General features: G+C 32.0%; 2 protein-coding genes across 7 annotated transcripts; both read right to left on the reverse strand.

The window, feature by feature from the left end:
- Positions 1-2,167: 2,167 nt before the first annotated feature.
- Positions 2,168-11,986, reverse strand: LOC115711213 (pentatricopeptide repeat-containing protein At1g05600). Of its 6 annotated transcripts, none has more exons than XM_061111198.1 (3): positions 11,715-11,986; positions 4,160-4,343; positions 2,168-4,041 (listed from the first exon to the last, which is right to left on the reverse strand). In XM_061111198.1, the coding sequence occupies exon 3, from the start codon at positions 3,762-3,764 to the stop codon at positions 2,259-2,261; it is 1,506 nt and encodes a 501-aa protein (XP_060967181.1). In that variant the 5' UTR covers positions 3,765-4,041; positions 4,160-4,343; positions 11,715-11,986; the 3' UTR covers positions 2,168-2,258. The 6 variants fall into 6 exon arrangements, with proteins under 6 accessions (XP_060967181.1, XP_060967184.1, XP_060967183.1 ...); XM_061111201.1 differs by having other exon boundaries at positions 4,160-4,261; positions 9,169-11,977; XM_061111200.1 differs by having other exon boundaries at positions 4,160-4,261; positions 11,715-11,974.
- A 7,546-nt stretch (positions 11,987-19,532) lies between these two features.
- LOC133036084 (uncharacterized) lies at positions 19,533-19,859 on the reverse strand. The gene has a single exon (XM_061112562.1). The coding sequence runs from the start codon at positions 19,857-19,859 to the stop codon at positions 19,533-19,535; it is 327 nt and encodes a 108-aa protein (XP_060968545.1).
- Positions 19,860-20,274: the final 415 nt, after the last annotated feature.

The raw sequence follows: 20,274 nt of genomic DNA on the forward strand, positions 1-20,274 counted from the left end.
CTTTTATAAACCTTATTTGATTAAAGTTAAGATTATAAGATTAATTCAAATTATTGTTCATATATTGATTAATCCCATTAATAAAAAATAATTCAATATATGAACCCTATTTGATTATAAGATTAATTCAAATTATTGTCCATATATTGATTAATCCCATTAATAGAAAATAATTCAATATATGAACCCTATTTGATTAGATTTAATCAAATAGGGTTCATATATTGAATTATTTTCTATTAATGGGATTAATCAATATATGAACAATAATTTGAATTAATCTTATAATCTTAACTTTTTAATTCAATTAATAATTATTTGTCACGTAATTATTAAGTCTTTTCCCTTTAATTTTCCTTTTGTTGATGATGCTAATTTATTCATATTTTGATTTCTACAATTTTTGTGTTCAGACCATTAAGGTAGTGTTCTACTAGGAGATCTAACAAGTTTCGTCCCTTCGCTAATGACCTTTAAGAGTTCAAATTCTAGTATTGTATAATTCTTCAATTTGTTCTATTTCTTATATTAACTGAAATTTTGCTACTTTTTTTTTTTTAATTTACTACTTTATTGTTTATATCTTATTAGGACATTCATGGAAATTTGAGTTTCTTTGAAATATACAATTAATGAGCATTACTTTTTGATCATAGTGTGTTTTCCATGGCTGAAAACCTCAATAATCCCTATCATTTGATATAAAATAAAATAAAATTATCATGATGTATACATTATGGTTATTTAATGAGTAATTAGTGTGTTGAAATTATTAAGCTGATATTTAGAATTGTTTATAATTGAATTGTTTCTTTGTCAAAATTAATATTAAGTATATTTATATGTTTATAGGTTTATCTATTTTCTCTTAGATCAATCATGCTCATATAGCAAAAAAATCATACTCATATAGACATGTTATTTTTATTTTGTAATTTAGATCTTTTTAGTCATTATTTAGTTCACTTAAATCTTTTCCCATTATGGTAACTGAAATTTTGTTTCTTTTAAGTACTCTATTACAAAGATCTGTATTACATGTTATTTATTTTTGACTATAAGGAGGTGGATTTCTTTATTGGGAAACATATAGCGTGATAAATTATTGTTCATATATTGAATAATTATTTTTAATTAATGGGATTCATATATATATATATATAACTATGTATATTGAATTCTTTATTCAAATAATTATTTTTGATTTTTTCGTAATTATTTATTGTTCATATATCTAGAACCCTATTTGATTAAAGTTAAGGGTATAAGATTAATAATTTCTGAGTTCTTCATACACATAATAATAATCTCACCTAATAACTAATAATATTTTTTCTTTAATTTGTAGTTGTATCACTTTCAAATAACATAGAAAAAAACTAGCACAAAATTTAGTATACGTGCCTCTCGCACCTAGTTTTTTGCTAGTATATATATATATCTATGTATATATATAACTAATATAAACTTGTAATTAGCTTAGCTTATTATTACCTCACCAATGCGAGAGGAGGCTCATGAATGATGACTACTTTTCCCATAAGGTCTTCAGAAAAGATGGGTCATAGAAATAGAATAGCTAAAATGTACTTGAAGAAGAGATATGGAGGCAAAACTACGATCAATAATGTTAAGGACACAAGAGGGATTATAATGTTCATCATTTTGTTGATGAAATCAATCGTTTTTGCTTTGAGTTGAATTGTTTGGTCGTTTTGGCCATGTAAGAAATAAATATGGTTAAAAAGAGTATGTAAGGTTTAGCCACGTAGTAAGTTTGCATGGCAAGGTAACTACACGTAGATGAAAGGGCTCAACAAAATTACTAGCTGTTTATCCACCTGTCGTATATTTACAAATGCTTGTTTTCTTTTTTGAATACATTTTAATGTATATGTTTATTTATGTTATTTACTAGTAATAAAAATTAATACCATCCACTTTAGAATTCCATACTTTGGAAAGAACCAAAAGGAAAAATATTAATGATCTCCTTAATCAGTTCATGGTGTCCTGTTCCACACTTCCCACTTGTGTCCATCTATAGTGTAACGACTCAAATTAATTTACTATTCAACTCAGTAATTTTATGTGTCAAATGGAATTCTAGTATTATGATATTTTTACTTTTCACACCAAACACAACAACATAGCTTTCTTCATTTCCTTTTTCAAGTAATTTACCTCTCATTCATTCTTATATTCTTTCCCAACAACCAAACATAGTTCAAAACAACAATAAATGCTCAAAGAGCTTCTCAACTAGTCATAGGCATAACAGTATATATCTTGTAGTTGTTAACTATGTTAGAACACAGAGATGTCACCAATGAATTCCACACAGACTGTTCAGGTAACTTACCCTGGTTTATCATCTCTTCCAACAACATCACACCTTCATATTGTCTACCCACAGAGCAAAGACCCCTAATAAGTATATTGAAAGTGTCAACACATGGCCAATAAGATTTGATTAACATCTCCTCCAAAACTCTGTTTGCTTCAATAAATTTTCCCTCAAGACACAACCCATCAACTAAAATATCATATGTTTCCTTATCAGGAACACAACCAACTTGTTTAACCATCTTTCTCAAATACCCAACAGCTAATGCCGATTTGCCTCCATCACAAAGTCCTCTTAAGACTATGTTGTACAGTTTCACAGTTGGAACACAGTGAGCCTTCACCATCTCCACTTCAATAACCTTCACTGCTTCATCAACTTCACTTTCCCTACATAAGGCAGCTAACTTTGCTTCATAAACCGATAATGTCGGGCGAAAACCTGTGTCTTGCATTTCTTTGACAACTTTATCAGCATCAGTAATCTTATTTTCCATGTAAAGATCAATTGCCATTGCACTAAAGCTAGCCAGACTAGGTATTCCACCTTTTATCAGAGCTTCATTAAGCAATCGTTTAATGGCCTCTACATCTTGAACATTACTACATTGAGTGATATCAATGCGGAATCGAGATCGATTAGGAGCCTTCAGCCCTTTCCTTAATATCTTACCAAGAACTTCAACTGCTTCTTCAACCTGTCCATTATCACATAAAGCATCTAACAAGGTTCTATAGATTATAACATCTTCACCACTACCCTTTTGAGAAATCCTCCAAAACATTGAATACAACAAATGAGTTCCCTCATTCAACCTGCCATCTTGACACAATCCTTTCATTAAAATCCTATAACTTTCCCTATCCGGACAACAACCCTGATAATCCATCTCTAGGAAGATTTTTAAAGCAACATCCGAACGACCCTTTTCGCAAAGCGTACTCATGAACAAATTCAAAGACCGAATACGAGAGCTCACTTCCCATTTACAACAATTCTCTAAGAAAAGGCATCTAGCATCATCAAACCTCAACTCATTCACCATTATCTGCAAGATGGTATTGAAAGACATGGTCCAATTCACACAGTTGAATTCTGGAATATTCTTAAACAGAGAAAAAGCTTCATCCATCAATCCAGCTCTAGCATATGTCTTCATTGCAGCTACAAAAACTGAATCTTTGCACTCACATGAGTCATTTTTCATCTGATTAATTACCTCCTTCATCTCACTGATTCTACCTGAGTTTCCAAGGATTCCAACCATGGTTTGATAGACTGGACCATTATGACGGTAACTTGGGTACATATATTTAGCTTCATTAAAGATTTGGAGAGCTGTTAATGGGTTTTTCTGCTTCCTTATAATTTGGGAGAGGTCTGTAGGTGTCAAAATCCTCGGCCACCTTATACACATGGCGTTTCAACAAGACAAAATAATGCCAATACCAAATCTCACCTCAGAAGAACTTAAATTTATATGAAACAAGAAATAGGCTAAGACTCAAAATTAAGAGACCTAGAAAAATGTAAAGTTCCCCCCATTCCCTAAACCCTACTCCTATTTTGAGTGATGAGATGAAATTAAGACCTGGTCTCGCAGTACCATCAGATAATGACAAAATCCCAAATGCAGTTCTCAGAAGAATTAAAGAGCCATATTTAATTATATCTCCAATAGATTTTCAAGATTCCTGAAAAATTGGGTAAAATCAATACAGCAGCATACAAATTTAATCAATCACTCTTTCAGGAACATCAAATTAAAAGTACACCATACAACAATCGATTCAAAATCAATAAGTAACTTACGATTAGAAGGAAGAAAGTGAGAAGAGGGTAGCATAGGCGTAGACATTTGAGAAAGACGGTGGTGAATAGCCGAAAGGAGGCGAGGGAGATAAGTTGCAGTGGCTGCGAGGAGGGAAGAGAGAAGCAGTGGTTGGGAGAAAAGAGAAACTCATTCAGAGGAGTCACACAAGAGGGAAGAAGAAGGCTGAGATACCATATAAATTGGTTAAAAATGATTTTTTTTTTTTTTGGCTGATTAGTAATGTTTTCTCCCGAACTTTAACATGTACTAAATTGTGCCCCTGAACTTTTTTTGGCCGTTAAAAATTCCCCCCGAACTATTGAAATTGTTAAATTTAAGGACTTTTGTCTAATTTTAGTGAAAAAATTCTAACATGTATGAAAGTTCAAGAGGCATGATTTAGTACATATCAAAATTTAAAGGGCATAATTTGGTAGATATCAAAGTCTGGGAAGCATAGTTTAGTACATAAACAATCACTGAAATAGTAAAATTGAATGAAATTAGACAAAAGTCCTTAAATTTAAAAATCTCAATAGTTCAGGGGGAATTTCTAACGGCCAAAAAAGTTCAAGGAGCACGATTTAGTACATGTCAAAGTTCGAGGGGAAAAATTACTAATTAGCCTTTTATTTTTTAACAACGAAAAACTTCATTTAAAAAAAATGAAAATATCATACAAACTTTAAGAATTATTAAGAAATCCCAATAAAGAAATCTCAATAAAAAAGAAATCTTATCAAATTATACTAATTCTCTATCCACCCAAAGAGTATGTTGAGCTAATCTATATACAGACCTATTAGCTGTCAGACATATATGGATTAAGGATACTTCAAAGAAACTGGACATTAAACTAGTTAAATTCTCTAACAAAGAACTAAGTTTATTAAAGAAAGAAGAGCGTTTAGAAAACGTATTTACAACTGTTAAACAATCAAACTCAATAAAATGTAAAGAAAGACTACAAACTGATTGACAATAACAAAATTAAAAAAAAGAAATAGATACAATTTTCTTTGTTCCAAATCTTACAAACTGAAAATAATTACAATTAAAATTGCCTAGAAAAACCATAAATGAGATTTTATTTGGAGAGAAGTTTCACAATGTTACCAAACACTTCATCAACAGCAAGATATAGAATTATCCCAAACTTAAAAACAGTACAGTACTGAAACAAAATATATGTAAGAACAAATACATACAAATGGGATTTACATGAAAGAAAGTAAGAAACATAAATCTTTTTTATTGAACCAAAATCAGAAAACTATTAAACTTTCTTTAGCCCTGGCCCTTACAAACCAAATCTTTCTATTCAGATTATTAGAACAAAATCTGGTATGATTCAGTATTAACACACATATTCATATTGTAACGTTTCAAATGGTAATAATAATCTTCGAACTAAACACTATAAAACCTAACTATTATTAAAAAGAAGGAAAAAAGAAAAGAGAATTGTATAATAGGTAAAGCATATCCCTTTATACAAAAAAAAAAAAAAAGAAAAAAAAGAAAACAGAGAAAATCACTTGAGAAAACTCAAACAATCAGACAAAGTTTCAACCCCATTAGCTGTAGGGATAGCAAATGGGGCGGGTCAGCCCTGCTCCGTTACACTATGTTTGGTAGGAGGGAGAGATAGGTAGATGGAGAGGGGTGGAGGGAGAGTGATAGAAGGAGAGACTAAGAGCATGTTTGGTATTGTTTTCTGTTTTTTGTTTTAAAAAATTATTTTTAGAAATGAGAACAAAAAATAGTTTTTAAAGTTTTTAAAACACAAGTCACGTTTGGTTAGTGATTTTTAAAAACAATATGGACCAAAAGTGAATTAGTTTTTAAAACAGAAAAACAACATTTTGTTGTTTTAAAAAGGGAAATTTGATTTTCTATGCTTAAAAAATCTTAAAATTATATCCCTAAACCTAAATGTTATATCATAGGCAATATATGACTACTTTTGCTTTATCCCCATAATACCCCTCACATTTGAACCACTTGAGTTTTTTTTTTTTTTTTTTTTTTTTTTTTTTTTTTCTTCAGTTTGAGAGAGACGAAGAAAGAGGGGTTGGGTCCGATGGTCGGACCATGGGTCCGATTGGTCGGACCCCATGGTCCGACCATCGGACCACTGAATTTTTTTTTTTTTTTTTTTTTTTTTCAGTTTGACAGAGACAAAGAGAGAGAGGGCCTCATCTCTACTTGTTCTTGAATAAAAATATTTTCCATCACCATTATTATTAATATCACCCTTAGAATTTACCTCAGCTAATTCCACCATATTCAATGAACCACTTGTATGGATCATTAAATGATATAATAGCTTTAGTTCTGAAACAAAATAGACGACGATCAATTTAAAAATTATGCTATATATATATAATAAGGAAAAGATATGAGCTATAGCTGCTGCATTTTATAAGATTTTGAAAAAATAGTGAAAATGGTAAAAGTGGACGTTAGAAGGAAAAGATCGACTTTGACAATGATACCTTCAAATACCATCGGACCACTGAATTTTTTTTTTTTTTTTCAGTTTGACAGAGACAAAGAGAGAGAGGGGCTGGGTCCGATGGTCGGACCATGGAGTCCGATGGGTCTTTCTTTTTTTTTTTTTTTTTTTTTTTTTTTTTTTTCAGAGTTTGACAGAGACAAAGAGAGAGAGGGGCTGGTGCGCCGTGCGTCGTCACCGTCGGTTGAGGCTTCGCGACGGAGAGAGGGGGGCTATGGGGGCCGGTGCGCCGTGCGCCGTGCGCCGTCACCGTCAGTTGAGGCTTCGCGACGGAGAGAGGGGGCTGGGTGGGTTAAGCCTTCGGGTCCGAGAGAGACGAAGAGAGAGGGGGCTGGGTGGGTTGAGGCTTCGGGTCCGACATAGGGGGCTGGGTGGTCCTCGTCGTCGTCGTTGGAGGTGGTACAGGAGGTGGTGGAGGTGTTTTGGCCGAGAGAGAGACAATTGCTTTGGTTCAAATGTGAGGGGTATTATAGGGATAAAGCAAAAGTAGTCATATATTGCCTATGGTATAACATTTAGATTTAGGGATATAATTTTAGGATTTTTTAAGCATAGAAAATCAAATTTCCCTTTCAAAATTCTTATTTTTTGTAACTTTGTTTTCTGAAAACTGTTTTTAAAAAGCAAGGCCAAACAAGCCAAATTGTTTTTAAAAACAATTTTCTGTTTTTAAAAACAAAAAACAGTTTTTTAGTTATGATGCCAAACATGCACTAAATCACTTGTTCGGCAAGAGGGAGAGGAGAGATAGAGGGAGACATTCTCCCTCCAAATCTTCAAAATTTAATCTCTCCAAATTTAGAAGGATTGTAGAAAAGGACAAAATACATTTTGCAAAATACAATAATTACCCTAAAAAATTAATAAAATTTATTTTTAAAAGGATAATTTTGTAATTTTACTAATTAATTTTTCTTCATCCTTCCCACCTCACACCTAATACCAAACAATACAAAGGAGATTAACAATCCTCTCCATCCCTCTTACTCCCCATCCTCTCTAACCTCTCCATCCATCCTACTCTTCCTCCCTCCAACCAAACATATACCAAACAATACAAAGGAGATTAACAATCCTCTCCATCCCTCTCACTCCTCATCCTCTCTAACCTCTCCATCCGTCCTACTCTTCCTCCTTCCAACCAAACATAGCCTTAGTGTTTTGACCTGTCCCAACCCATCAGGGTTTTTGAGTCGGGGCGACTCAGACCCAACCCGGTTTCTAAACCGGCCCAATTGTAAGAAAAAAAAGATTAATTACTATTTCTTAAAAAATAAAAACTAATTCTAACACTGTCAAAGACTAGATATCACTGTAAAACAACTACCAACATTAAAATAAATATGAAATTCCCACTTTGGTAAATGAAATGCTCATAAATATATTTTACGTAAAGAAAAAAAAAAGCTCATAACATCATTATACAATGAGCTGGCTGCCATGTTTGAAAAACCAGACCAATTATTGTCAAAAAAATAATGATAATGATTTCCTTTGGGCTCCTCTAAAAAAGATTGGCTTTGGGTAAAGTGGATCAATACCATTTACTTAAAGAGGCAGGATTTTTGGAGATTCACCGCTAAGCAGGATTATAGTTGGTATTTCAAGAAGCTTCTCAAGCTTAGAAATACTATTGATTTTTAGGATTTGGTAGCTGCTGGAAGGAAAGGAAATTTTAAGGTAAAAACTTTTTACCTTTCTCTCATTACTGTTGTTAAAGTTTGCTATACCAAGGCTGTGTGGAATAGGCTTTGTATTCCAAAGTATCGCTTCATTGCTTGGCAAGTCATTATTTTGTTTTTGCTACTTAGGTAGCTGGTTTGTATTGGTTGGTGGTTGATGAAATAAATTATTCTTCTTTGCTTCAAAAAATTAAAATAATAATAATGGTAATGATAATTAAAATACCTGCATTTTATGAAGAAGTCAAAAAGGAATTGCCAGAACCTCAAAAGCCAATCCAATTAAACAAAAATTGAAAACAAATGACTACCCAAATACTGAAATTGAGTCCTAATACAATACAAACTAAGCAAGAATCAAAACTCCAAATAAATATACTTACTTGGAAAGAAGCACTGATGTACATACGAAATCACAAAAGCTACAGTATTTTCAAACCAGGCTTTATACAGATCAGAAATATTACACTAAGCCCCTATTTTAGGTGTCAGTGCCGGGGAAACAGCTTCAGAATTTTGAGCTTTTCCCTCAAATCCTAAATGTGTTTTTTCTTTTCTTTCCCTTTCTAACAACAAAATCAAAACAAGAAACACCAGAACCTCTAAACACAAAGAACCCACACTTTTAATTTATGCTAGGCTTGAGTCTAATTGACATAAACCGAGAAAACATAAATTTCTCTAATTCCAAAACTGTTGCAGTGAAAACAGAGAACGTTCGCCCAAAAATTCTAAAAGGAGAAAATCCAAAATTGAAGATAACGAACTCAATAAACGAGAAATAGAGAGAGAAAGAGAGAGCCCTAACCTTTCTTAGATTGAAGAGAAATCAGAGAAATACTTCCAACCAACAGGATCGAAGACAAGAGATTTCACTGACCCATTGTTTAGGGATTTTGATTTAGGTCTGGGCGTTTAAGGATTTGCTTTTTCACGGGGTCGAAGAGAAGAGAATTAGCGCCTTTTTCATTTTTACACGTCTAAACATTTTTTTTTTGCATTTTTACGAAATTCTATATAGAAACCCCTATTGCAACTAGCACTGTAACCTAAATTGCAACAAAAAATCGTACAGAAACCCCTATTGCAACTAGCACTGTAAATTTGAAAAAAAAAAGTTAAAAAAAATAGCATATGAGGTAATTCTTTTTTTTTTAACTAATGTCTAAACCGGGGCGGGTCAGCCCTGGTCCAAAATGAAAAGTGTCAGGTTAGGTCGGGGCAGCGACCTGGATAAGTCCCCGCTTTCACACGGGTTAGAGGTTGTTTCTTCGAGAAAGGACCCGACCCAACCTACGAAAAAGACCCAATTTACCATCCTTAGTAACCTGAAAAGCCAAAACCCTAACGGAGTTCCTCCTCTTCGATTCTCGATTAGTTGGTTGATAGTATTTTTAGCATACTGCTGATGATTACGGTGTCAAAACCGAAGAAAGCCAATGTCAGTAGAGAGGTTATGGGAGAAATATGACTCTGGTATTGGGTCTGCTATTCTATCATAGTTGGGCTTGGGTCTTAGGTTTGTTCATTGGATCGCATCCAATATTTTTAGACCCATCCAAGTCCAATCCAATTATACATTGGATGTTGGATTTCTCAAACCGATCCAATCCAATACTATAGGCTCAACCGAACCGAACCAAACCGATCCAATAAATCATTGGGTTGGATTGATTCCATCCAATGGATGAATCCCTGTATTGGATCGGATCCATCCAATAATTGTGATTCAATATTTTTTAGATAATCCAATCCAATCCTTAAAAGAGTAAAACCTGATTTTTTACCTTAACACTAATATATTGGTTCAAAATATTACAACCCAACATAATAATCCAACCTAAATTGGAACATAGGTCCAACATAAATCTAACCTAAATTGTAACATAAACCCAACATAAATCCATCTTAAATTGTAACATGAGTCTAACATCAAGTTATAATAATACATATTACATAAATAAGAGTGCACAAATTATGAATATCATAAAATACTTCATCAGTCCAAACTCCAAAGTGACAATGTCACTCAATTCTGATATCACTAATTCCAGCCAATATTTTTGAAAATAAAAAAAAAATGATAAGTATTCTATAGCTAAACCAACGATACCGAGTCAACCACCTATTTCTTCATATTAATTATTCTCTACAGGGAATAATATTATTGATCTAACTTTCATTCTCAAAGACATTGTCAAATTATGAAGCCAATTTTCAATAGGCAGAGTCTGCATCTAAGGAATCCTAAACCATAAATCTCTCTACTTTAGATAATTAGGATTTCATTGGCAATCAGTGTGTGGTGAATTATGCAATACACATGAAAGATTTCATACAAAGAAGTTGTAATTTACTAAATCCAGAACAGCAAAATTAATGAAAGAGGTACAAAAAAACTTCAAATCCAATAGTCGTAGGGCTTTAAAAATACCGTACTTGAATTATCGTAACTCAGAAAGATTCGAACATGTCCAAAAGTGGTGCGACTCTTCAAAAAATTTAAGAATCAAATGAATTAAGGGGAATGTTGAAAGGGTTCTTCGTAACCTGATGGAGAGGTCTAATATGAGCTAAAGGAAGAGACTGGATCTTTGAAACAGAGCAAGGAGAAGGAAAAAAAAGAAAAAAGAAAAAAGAGAAACGTGAACGTGGGTCTCAGAGCTTGATAGGAAGAAGAAGAGGATTTTGATCCGTGTTTACAGCAGAAAAGCAAAGTTAGGTTCTCTCTCTCTCAATCTCTCTATCTATTCCCCTGCTATGGTAATGGTATGGCAACAAAAATGAAAATATCGACTAAATCTCTCCATTCCCAATTGTATATATAAAAATCATAACATGTATTTATAAAAAAAAAACTATCATTATATATATTTTATAAATTTCTTTAAATTAAAATAAATATTGATACAACATGTTTAGCCCTTTCTAGTTGACTAAACTCTAATCTCAGCCTATTTTAATTAATAGAGTTACAATAATCACATCAGAGAACAATCTACAAATGTTATGCTAGATAACTTTATAACTTTATATATTTATATATATGGTTGGTGAAACCATAATAAGATGAAAGTGAAAGAATGGTTAACTGGGTCAACAACACCATAAGATTAGTTTTAGTTCTAGAACACTCTCATCATCATTCGGAGGCTATAACAACAAAAACAATATCATCATGGGACAATTTTCTTGGTTTTGATTTCTCTAATTTTGGGGGAAATGAGAATGCAAAAGTTCTCCTAATCAATTTCCAATCTCATTCTTGTTGTGGAACTCGAAAATTGTACTTCTATTCCTAAAATAAAATGCATATATACATAATCATACTCTGAAAAATGAAAAATAAGAGACCTGAGTTGCTGCCGTTAGCGAGGGAGAAGATGTGTCTTCGTTGGGGAGGGAGGAGCTGTGTCGCTTTCGTCGTTGGTGAAGATGCCGTCGGCAACTTAGGGAGGAGATGACCTTCGTCGTCAGCGAGTAGGGGAGAAGATGTCGTCGTCTTCGATCGTCGGCGTCTCCGTCGTCGTCCACGGGGGTCTGAGTCTGATAGTGATTAGGTTAAGAGTCCAATCCAATGCTAAAGTAAAACCACACACTTATGCTCGAATAACAGAAAATCAACTTCCATAAAACCAACAAAAACATAAATTAACAAAACAAATATATTTTAGATAAATACTATTTTGGACCTTGTGTTTTGTAAAAGTTATATATTGGACCCTGTGTTTTATTAAATGATAAAATGGACCCTGTATTTTCTAAAATAGTAAAAATAGGATGCTGAGCTTAATTTTTAACAACTTTTTTTTAATACAACCAACTTGAAGACAATGCTTAATACGAACAGATACATAAAATGTTAACAGTTTTGTCATAACACTTTTAGATCGGATTATAATTATACTTTATTTTGACAAAAAATCAATTCAGGGTCCTATTTGTAGTATTTTAGAAAACACAGAGTCCATTTTGTCATTTAACAAAACACAAGGTCCAGTTAGTAACTTTTGTAAAACAGAAGGTCCAAAATGGTATTTACCCTATATTTAACTATACTACTACTAATAATAATAATGTTAAAAATAATAACATAAAAATTATAATACGAGAAAAATTATAATATAAGGTGTGTTTGGTAATAATTTTGTTTTCTAATTTTTTAATTATAAAATAAAAGTAAATTTTGTTTTTGAAAAACAACCATGTGTTCTGTAACCATTTTTGTTTTTCAATTTTAAAAATAAAAAACAAAAATATGTTCTGTAAAGTTTATTTTCATTTTTATTTTTTTGATTTTATTTAAGTTGGTTCTAGGTCCGGGGTCGGATTTGGTTCGGGTTAGAGGTCAGGTTCAGCACTAGGACCGTGGGGAGAGATTTAAGTCCGAGTCTGTTCAGAATTCAAAATATTAATTAAGGTGGCGTTTGGTAACACTTTTTTAATCAATTTTCTATTTTTAAAATTGAAAATATTTTTCAAAAACATGTTCTATAAAACTATTTTCACTTTTTAATTTTTCAATTAAGAATCAAAATTTTAAAAATAAAACAAAATCACTTTCAATATTTTTTAAACAGATTTTTTTCTTAATTAATATTTTAGATTCTGAGCAGATTTAGACCTAAATCCCTCCCCACAGCCCTGGCGTTGAACCCGATCTCTAACCTGAATCTAAATTCGACCCTGGACCTAGACCTGACTTAAATAAAATTAAAAAATAAATATAAACAATAAACTTTACAGAACACATTTTTATTTTTTGTTTTTAAAGTTGAAAAACAAAAATGGTTACAGAACGCATTTTTATTTTTCAAAAATAAAAATTTTAAAAACAAAAATTTTACTTTTATTTTATGATTTAAAAAATTAAAAAAACAAAACTATTACCAAACGACACCTAAGAAAAAAAAACTGTTTAAAAAAATATTGAAAGTGATTTTGTTTTGTTTTTAAAATTTCAATTCTTAATTAAAAAATTAAAAAGTGAAAACAATTTTATAGAACATAATTTTTGAAAAATATTTTTACTTTTTCATTTTTAAAACAGATTACTAATTAAAAAAGTGTTACCAAACGTCACTTAAATTTTTTAATTTAGAGTTTATGAAAAAAATTTAGTTTTTTTTTTATGTTTTTTTTTGGAAGTTTTATTTTTATGGCTTTTAAAGTATAAGTTTGCAAAAATATAGTTTTTTTATTAAAAAAAATTCTTTATAGGAAAATTTAGAAAAAGTTAAAATATATATATAAAAAAAAAACATAAGGTACCTAATTACCCCTTTATAGTGACTGGTTACCCTTTGGTTACCATATTTTTTTTAACTTTTTCTTCAATCCTATAAAATAACCTTTTTGAAAAAAAGTCATATTTATTTACAAAAATATAAAAACTCATAAATTTTATATATATATATATATATATATATATTAAGTTTTATTTACAATTTTACAATTTAAAATTTTTATTTACAAAAATACGTTTGTAAAGTTTTAAAATTATTAAAAAAATACTTTTCTCAACAAATAATAATAATAAAAAAAAAACTAAAAATAACGAGAAATCAATCTCACGACAACTATAGGTCAACTATAAATTAAATCAACTATAAAATAACCAAAAACAACTAGAAAAATAACATCATGACAACTATAATATAACTATAAATAGAACACTTCTTAATGAGTATTATCCATTGATGGGTACTAAATAAATTTAACTATAAATATTAATATTAAAAATATTAAACCATTAGATTTTGATCCGATGACAAATAATAAAAGAAAAATGAATTTCTATGTTTAGTTTATCTACTTAATTAAAAAAAATATCAAAAAGTATCTCTTTTTACACTATATAAAAAATATATTTATATAAAAAATATTTAAGTTAAACTTATCTTTTTTTTTTTGTCAAAAAATTTATTTTATTAATTTTTTTCAACCGATGGAACAACCTCAGTCCATATAATGTAAAAATAAGAAATTTTTCTAATTAAATAAAAAAAATTAAGCATAAAAACTTAAATTTTCTAAATATTACCTATTCATGGGTAATACCCAATTAAGAGTGCACCCAACTATAAATATACTATAAAACAACTAAGAACACAATTTATTGTTTTATTGAAGAGATAGTTTTGTAAATAAAAAGTTCAAAAATAAAAATATTTCTGTACTGACGTATTTTTGTATTTTTTTCTTAAATTTTGGTCTCTTATGTAAATTTTTCAAAATTTTATTGTGGACTACTAAGAGTAATGCACCACACTTGTCTGTTTTGGCATCAGAAAGAATTTCTAAGTCTATGTTTTCTATGATCGACGTTATAATTATTTAAGACATTTTGAAAAGTTTTGAGAAATTTAGAATAACTTACAATATAGCAAGTACGGTTCAAATCGTCTATTTCACATATGTATAAAATAAAATAGACACGAGTGTTACAAACCGTTAGAACTTTGTTTTCAATGCATTAAATTATTTTAAGTTTTTCAAAAAATTTACAAAATATCTTAACTACAATTTATATTATCATATAAAAAAATAAAATTAAAACTTCTTATATTAAAAACTCAAAAAAAGTGCATCAGTACATCATAAAATTTTCCAATAAAATTTGTACCCAAAATTATGGCTTTTGGAAAGATTTGTATATATCGTATAGTTTTCTTATTGCAAGAATTTATTATGAACTATAAAAATCATATAAAATAAATCTCCTTTCAAAATTACAATTATACTAATTTCTTTAATCAATTTGTTAATGTATTCTTAACTTAACGTTAATCTACTATAGTTTCAGGAGTGCAGACTGTTACGGTTGATAAAACACTCAAGAAATATATAAATCACAGATCTAAACATATTCCTAAAAGTGCTTTAATATAGAAAACCCTAAATCATAAATCCATAAAGTCTTTGCTAAATTAAAGAAGAAGAAGATAAAAGATGAGCGGAAGTACTAACCTGAAGCCATTGTTGGAGATTGCAGAGAAGGTTTTGATCTTCCAAGAATACACTATTTTCTAAAGTATTTTCTCTGATGGGGAAGAAGAGAATACAGAAATTCCAGTGTTTCTTGGGGACCACTACCTATTTATAGACTCATCTTAGAATGAGTTTTGGGTATTTATAATTTGGCCCCTCAACAAATTATAAATTAACTTATGGTATCTACACATTATTTCCATGACAATTTAATACCCTTTTGATACCCATAACATAATTGGTCACTTAATTTTGTATCACACTTTATAATAGCATATACATTATACATATGTGCCCACAATAGGATTTTAATCCAACAATCTCCCACTTGGGCAACATATGTTACCTGATAAATGTATAACCTTATGAGCTCAAAATTTGCTATTATGTAAAGGTATTCACAACAATCTCGTCCATCAACTATACTCATATAGGATCAAAACGATTTTCGTCATATCAATCATGACTAAACCTATCAATGGTCACATATACAAATATAGCCAAATGACATAGATCAATCATGGATGTGTAGCATGAAAATTACATGCAATGTGAACCGAACATGCCTATTTCCAACTGGTCCTCCTTATACCAAAGTGAGGTCAGACTTAAACATAACAAAACAGAGTGAATAAACTGAAAACTTTATTTCTGATCAGAAAATAACCAAATACATAAATGTCTTAAACAAACATAAAGCAAAGAAAATACAAACTCCCACTAAATCATGATATCCTCAAGTAATACTACACCCATATGAGCAGTGTCCTCATGAAAGACCTTGGGTGGTAATCCTTTTGTGAGCGGATCCGCTATCATGGAGTTTGTCCCAATGTGCTCTATGGATATCTGTCCACTCTGCACTCTTTCTTTCACAACTAGGAACTTTATGTCAATATGCTTTGACTTGGATGAGCTCCTATTGTTATTGGAATACAACACTGCTGATTTAATGTCACAAAATATCTTAAGTGGTCTTTCAACATTCTTCAAAATACGCAGCCTAGTGACAAAGTTTCTCAGTTATATTCCCTGATTTGATGCCTCATAACACGCTACGAATTCAGCTGCCATAGTGGAAGAAGCTATAAGTGTCTGTTTGACACTTTTCCAGGATATAGCTCCTCCAGCTAACAGGAAAATGTAGCCTGATGTAGACCTTCTGCTATCTTGGCATCCAGCGAAATCAGAATCAGAATACCCTACAACCTCTAAATGATCTGACTTCCTGTATGTGAGCATGTACTCTTTTGTTCTCTGAAGAAACCTCATAACCTTCTTGGCTGCTATCCAACGGTCCATACCAGGGTTGCTTAAATATCTGCCTAACATCCCAACAATGTACGCAATATCTGGACGCGTACATACTTGAAGATACATTAGACTCCCTACAATTGATGCATAGGGAATCTTTTTCAATTCCTGAATTTCAAGGCTGCTTTTAGGGCATTGTCTAAGACTGAATTTGTCTCCTTTAGCAACAGGGGTATCACCTGGTCTACAATCTTGCATGCCAAACCTTTTAAGTACTTTATCGATATAGCTCTTTTGGGATAATCCAAGCATACCCCAAGAACGATCTCGACGTATTTGAATTCCTAATACAAAAGAGGCGTCACCAAGATCTTTCATCTCAAATTGCTTGGATAAGAATCTCTTGGTTTCGTGCAATAAGCCTATATCATTAGTGGCAAGCAATATGTCATCGACATATAGAACTAGAAATATGTATTTACTCCTACTGAACTTGTGATATACACAATCATCAATAATATTCATCTCAAAACCAAATGAGATAATTACTTGATGAAACTTGTGATACCACTGACGAGAAGCTTGCTTGAGTCCATAGATGGATTTCTTTAATTTGCAAACCATAGTCTTTGGGTTACCAACCACGAAGTTTTCTGGTTGCTCCATATAAATTGTCTCATCAATGTCGCCATTGAGAAACGCTGTTTTAACATCCATCTGATGTAACTCAAGGTCAAAATGAGCAACAAGTGCCAATATTATCCTAAAAGAGTCTTTCGATGAAACCGGAGAGAAAGTCTCTGTATAATCAATGCCTTGTTTCTGAGTATAGCCTTTTGCTACAAGACGTGCCTTAAATCTCACCACATTACCATATTCATCCTTCTTGGTTTTAAGTATCCACTTACAACTAATTGGTTTTACACCTTCTGGTAATGGGAAAACTTCCCAAACTTCATTGTCTTGCATAAACTTATTCTCTTCATTCATGGCATTAATCCACTTTTGAGAGTTAGAACTTTTCATGGCCTGATGCAAGTTGATTGGATTATCTTCCATCATTCCAATTTCATCCTCATGTTCTTGAAGAAATACAAAATAATAATCTGAAATAGCATTTCTTCTCTCTCTTGTGGACCTCCTTAATGGCTCTTGTTCTTGAGGGTGCTGAATTTGTTCTTCTGGAACAATAACCTCATCCTGATTTGGGAGTTGTTCAACATTGACTTGTTGAGGTTCCAGATTCATTTCTTGATCAATGATAGGTGTGGAAGCCTGAACACTGTCTAAAATGATATTAAGAACTGAGTTTGAATTCAATTCCTCCTCAAAAGTAATGTCTCCAACCTTATTTCTCTCTCCAAATTCAACATCCTCAAAAAATGCTGCAGTTCCCATCTCAAAAATATTTTTGACAGTGGGATCATAAAACTTATAGCCCCTAGATCGCTCAGAATAACCAATAAAGTAGCTGCTAACTGTTTTGGAGTCCAATTTATTTTCATGTGGCCTATAAGGCCTTACCTTAGCTGGACATCCCCAAATGTGGAAATGCTTTAGACTAGGCTTTCGACCTGTCCAAAGCTCATAAGGTGTTTTTGCAACTGTTTTACTTGGTACTCTATTCAGAATGTAAGCTGCTGTCTTTAATGCTTCTCCCCAGAGGGACTCAGGTAAGGTAGAATGAGCGATCATGCTCCTTACCATATCCTTAAGGGTCCTATTTCGTCTCTCAACAACACCATTCATGCTAGGTGATCCTGGCATGGTGTACTGTGGGACAATACCACATTCCTCTAAGAATTTAGCAAATGGTCCTGGACGTTGTTTACCTGAGCCATCATATTTACCATAGTACTCACCACCACGATCAGATTTGACATTCTTAATCCTTTTGTTGAGTTGATTCTCAACTTCCGCTTTGTAAGCTTTGAACACATCCACAGACTGAGATTTTTCATGAATGAGATATAGGTACCCATAACGTGAGTAATCATCTATGAATGATATAAAATATTGTTGACCATTCCAAGATGCTGTAGGGAATGACCCACAAATATCTGTGTGAATCAATTCTAAGACTTATGAAGCTCTATTGGTACCTAATCTCTTAGTTTTGGTCTACTTTTCCTTGATACAATCTACACAAACATTGAAATCTTTGAAGTTAAGAGACTCTAAAATGTCATCAGATACAAGACGCTTAATTCTACCTCTTGAGATATAACCTAAGCGTTTATGCCATAATGACGCTGAATTTTCTTTGTTTAATTTGTGTTTAGTACCTCGTGATTCCACATACAAGGTTTCATTATAGGATGCAATTATTTCTAGTAAATAAAGATTGTCATAAGTGTTCAAATAACCAGTTCCAATAACATTGAATTTAAAGACAAAGTAAACTGATTGTTTCCAAATGAACAACAATATCCAAATTTGTCCAACAAAGAAACAGAAACTAAATTTCGTCTAAAAGACGGCACAACAAAAGTGTCTTTCAAATCCAAATAAAAACCAGTTCCTAATAACAATTTGAAATGCCCAATTGCTTCCACTTCCACCGATTGTCCGTCGCCCACAAAGATGTATCTTTCACCATCACTTGGCTTTCGGTAGCTCAGGCAACCCTGCATAGAAACACTTATGTGAGTAGTAGCACCAGAATCTATCCACCAAGTGTTTCTAGGTACTGAAACTAAATTAACCTCGTAAACGTACCAAAGCAAGATTAATACCTTTCTTTACACGCCATGCGTGATATTTGGCACAATCTTTCTTCACATGTCCAGGTTGATTACAAAAGAAACAACCCTTAGAATCCTGTTGTTGTTTCTTTTGAACTGGACCCTTAGCAGCTTCATTCTCAAATTTCCTTTTATTGCCTTTATCCTTAGGGGTAGTGGCCAAGTGAGCACTTTCAGTTTTGTCCTATTTCAACCTTTCTTCCTCTTGCACACAATGGGAAATGAGCTCGATGAGAGTCCATTTCTCCTTTTGACAGTTGTAACTGATCTTAAATTGGTTAAACTGTGGAGGAAGCATTAACAAAACCATGAGTACAAGTACATCATCTGAAAGCTCAATCTTAAGTGTCCTTAATCTTGAGACAACATGATGCATTTTCATAATGTACTCCCTTACATTTCCTTGACCCTTATACTTCATGTTCATTAAAGAACCAAGAAGTGTTGTCATTTCAACCTTATCGTTTTTAGCAAAACGTTCCTCAATTTGTTCAAGAAAATTCTTAGCCATAGTAACCCCTTCGGATTCTGTGCCCTAAAAGGTTTCTGGAATGCTGTGTTTCATAATTATTAGACTCATGTGATTTGAACAATCCCACCTCTCAAATTTCCTTTTATCATCATGGGAGCTTTCCTTAGTGAGAGGTGCAGGTTGTTCATTCCTTAGTGCATGATCTAAATCCATACATCCCAGAACTATAAGTAAGTTCCTTTTCCAATCCTTGAAATTGGTCCCATTAAGCATAGGAATAAAATTTATATTAGCAGATATCGAGGCAGTAGAAGATGAACTAGCTGAATATAGAACAAATAAAACAAGCTCACATTAATATGCATAATTAAACAATAAATTCAAAAATTGGTTAATCCCATCTCAAGATACCAAACACACATTAATATCAAGTCTTTGGACAGTAATATTAACT

The sequence above is a fragment of the Cannabis sativa genome, chromosome 3 (genome assembly GCF_029168945.1).
Source record: "Cannabis sativa cultivar Pink pepper isolate KNU-18-1 chromosome 3, ASM2916894v1, whole genome shotgun sequence".
Taxonomy (NCBI): Eukaryota; Viridiplantae; Streptophyta; class Magnoliopsida; order Rosales; family Cannabaceae; genus Cannabis; species Cannabis sativa.

Coding starts and splice junctions, on each gene's coding strand:
- LOC115711213 (XM_061111198.1), bottom strand. CDS start 3,764: ATGTGTATAAGGTGGCCGAGGATTTTGACACCTACAGACCTCTCCCAA.
- LOC133036084 (XM_061112562.1), bottom strand. CDS start 19,859: ATGGCTAAGAATTTTCTTGAACAAATTGAGGAACGTTTTGCTAAAAAC.